We start from the raw sequence: 2,179 nt of genomic DNA on the forward strand, positions 1-2,179 counted from the left end.
TATATTCTCCTATGTCCCTACATCTATGTGGTGCTATATTCTCCTATGTCCCTACATCTATGTGGTGCTATATTCTCCTATGTCCCTACATCTATGTGGTGCTATATTCTCCTATATCCCTACATCTATGTGGTGCTATATTCTCCTATATCCCTACATCTATTTGGTGCTATATTCTCCTATGTCCCTACATCTACGTGATGCTATATTCTCCTATGTCTCTACATCTACGTGGTGCTATATTCTCCTATGTCTCTACATCTACGTGGTGCTATATTCTCCCATGTCCCTGTGTTTCAGAACGTGCGGGAGGAAGACCTGTGCACCATCTGCTACGCCAACCCCCAGCAGACGGTGTTTGTACCGTGTGGACACAGAACTTGCCGGTGAGGTCCACGTGTCTTTTGGTCCATGTATCTTTTGGTCCATGTATCCTTTGGTCCGTGTGTCTTTTGGTCCATTTGTCTTTTTGTTCGTGTGTCTTTTGGTCCATGTGTCTTTTCGTTCATGTGTCTTTTCGTTCATGTGTCTTTTGGTCCATGTGTCTTTTTGTCCACGTGTCACGTGTCTTTTAGTCTATATCTTCTTTCCTATCAAACATCTATCGTCCTTGTCTCTCCTCCTTTTTTGTGTTTGTTACACTCTTGCAACACCTCTACTCTTCGGCACTTGTATGACCTTATTGTGTTGCAAGTGCCGTTAAACTCTTGCTGAAACTAAAACTTTGGGGGGGTTTTTTGTTTTATGCTTTGGGGGCTCCAGTGGCAAAGTGAGGAGTGAGTTCAGACTCAAGCAGTGTCATGCAAGTGTCGGTGACACGAGGATCAGATGGGTGGTCACTGGGGTGTGTCTTTGAGCAAGACACGACAACCCTAGCTCAAAATACAGGGCGCTGCACAGTGGGGACCAACAGTGGCATGGTTGTAAACTGTCCTGTATTTGTGTAATAGTGTGTATTTATGCATGTATGTATTTATGTATGTATGTATTTATAATTATGTATTTATGTATGTAAATATTTATAATAATGTATTTATGTATGTATGTTTGCCATTGTAAAACAAAGTGCCCTTCTGGGACAAATAAAAGTGTAATTTATATTTTAAAAAATTTTTCCTCTCCCTCTGTCTCCCCCCAGGACGTGCATCACCCAGCAGCTGCTCAGCAAGAAGGAATGTTTCTTCTGCATCGCCACCATCACACGGCTCAACGACCTCAAGGGAAGACAGATTCTGCGAGAGTACTTCCAGCCTGCCCCGCAGAAAAAGTGATGGAGGAACACTGATGCATGTGTGTGTGTGTCTGTATGTGTGTGTCTGTATGTGTGTGTCTGTATGTGTGTGTCTGTTTGTGTGTGTCTGTGTGTGATGAAGGAACACGCAACATGTCTGTGTCTGTCTGTGTCTGCATCGCCACCATCACGCGGCTCAACAACCTCAAGGGACGGCAGATTCTGCGCGAGTACTTCCAGCCTGCCCCGCAGAAAAAGTGATGGGGGAACACGGAACACATCTGTGTGTGTCTGTCTGTCTGTCTGTCTGTGTGTGTGTTTGTGTCTGTCTGTCTGTCTGTCTGTCTGTCTGTCTGTCTGTGTGTGTGTCTGTTTCTGTCTGTCTGTCTGTCTGTCTGTGTGAAGGGCTGGCAGATTCTGTTCAAGTACTTCCAGCCTGCCCGGCAGAAAAAGTGATGGGGGAATCGCACAACACGTTGCGCGTCCCACATCTATGTCTGTGTGTGTGTTTGTCTGTGTGTCTGTGTATGAAGGGACGACAGATTCTGCACGAGTACTTCCAGCCTGCCCCTCAGAAGAAGTGACTGGGGATCTCGCAACGAGTCTGTGTGTGTGCATGTCTGTGTGTCTGTGTCTGTCTGTCTGTCTGTAATGGGGAAACATGCAACACATCCCACATCTGTGTGTCTGTCTGTCTGTCTGTACGTGTGTGTCTGTGTGTATGTCTGTGTGTGTGTCTGTCTGTGCGTGTGTGTCTGTGTCTGTGTGTCTGTGTGTGTGTCTGTGTCTGTTCTGTATGTGTTTCTGTTCTGTATGTGTGTGTGTGTCTGTGTCTGTTCTGTATGTGTGTGTGTACTGTGTCTGTTCTGTATGTGTGTCTGTGTCTGTTCTGTATGTGTGTCTGTGTCTGTCTGTCTGTGTGTGTGTCTGTGTCTGTTCTGTGTGTCT

The 2,179-nt window shown here is 45.8% G+C and overlaps 1 protein-coding gene across 1 annotated transcript in view; it reads left to right on the top strand.

Moving 5' to 3' along the window:
• Positions 1 to 1,974, top strand: part of LOC101858054 (E3 ubiquitin-protein ligase RNF123) — a gene marked incomplete in the record, with an annotated part of 58,083 nt that extends 56,109 nt beyond the window's left edge. Inside the window, 2 exon segments of the mRNA XM_035971827.1 lie at positions 301 to 386; positions 1,139 to 1,974. Coding sequence (XP_035827720.1) covers positions 301 to 386; positions 1,139 to 1,271 — 219 coding nt within the window.
• Positions 1,975 to 2,179: the final 205 nt, after the last annotated feature.

Source organism: Aplysia californica, unplaced genomic scaffold (genome assembly GCF_000002075.1).
Source record: "Aplysia californica isolate F4 #8 unplaced genomic scaffold, AplCal3.0 scaffold00515, whole genome shotgun sequence".
NCBI lineage: Eukaryota > Metazoa > Mollusca > Gastropoda > Aplysiida > Aplysiidae > Aplysia > Aplysia californica.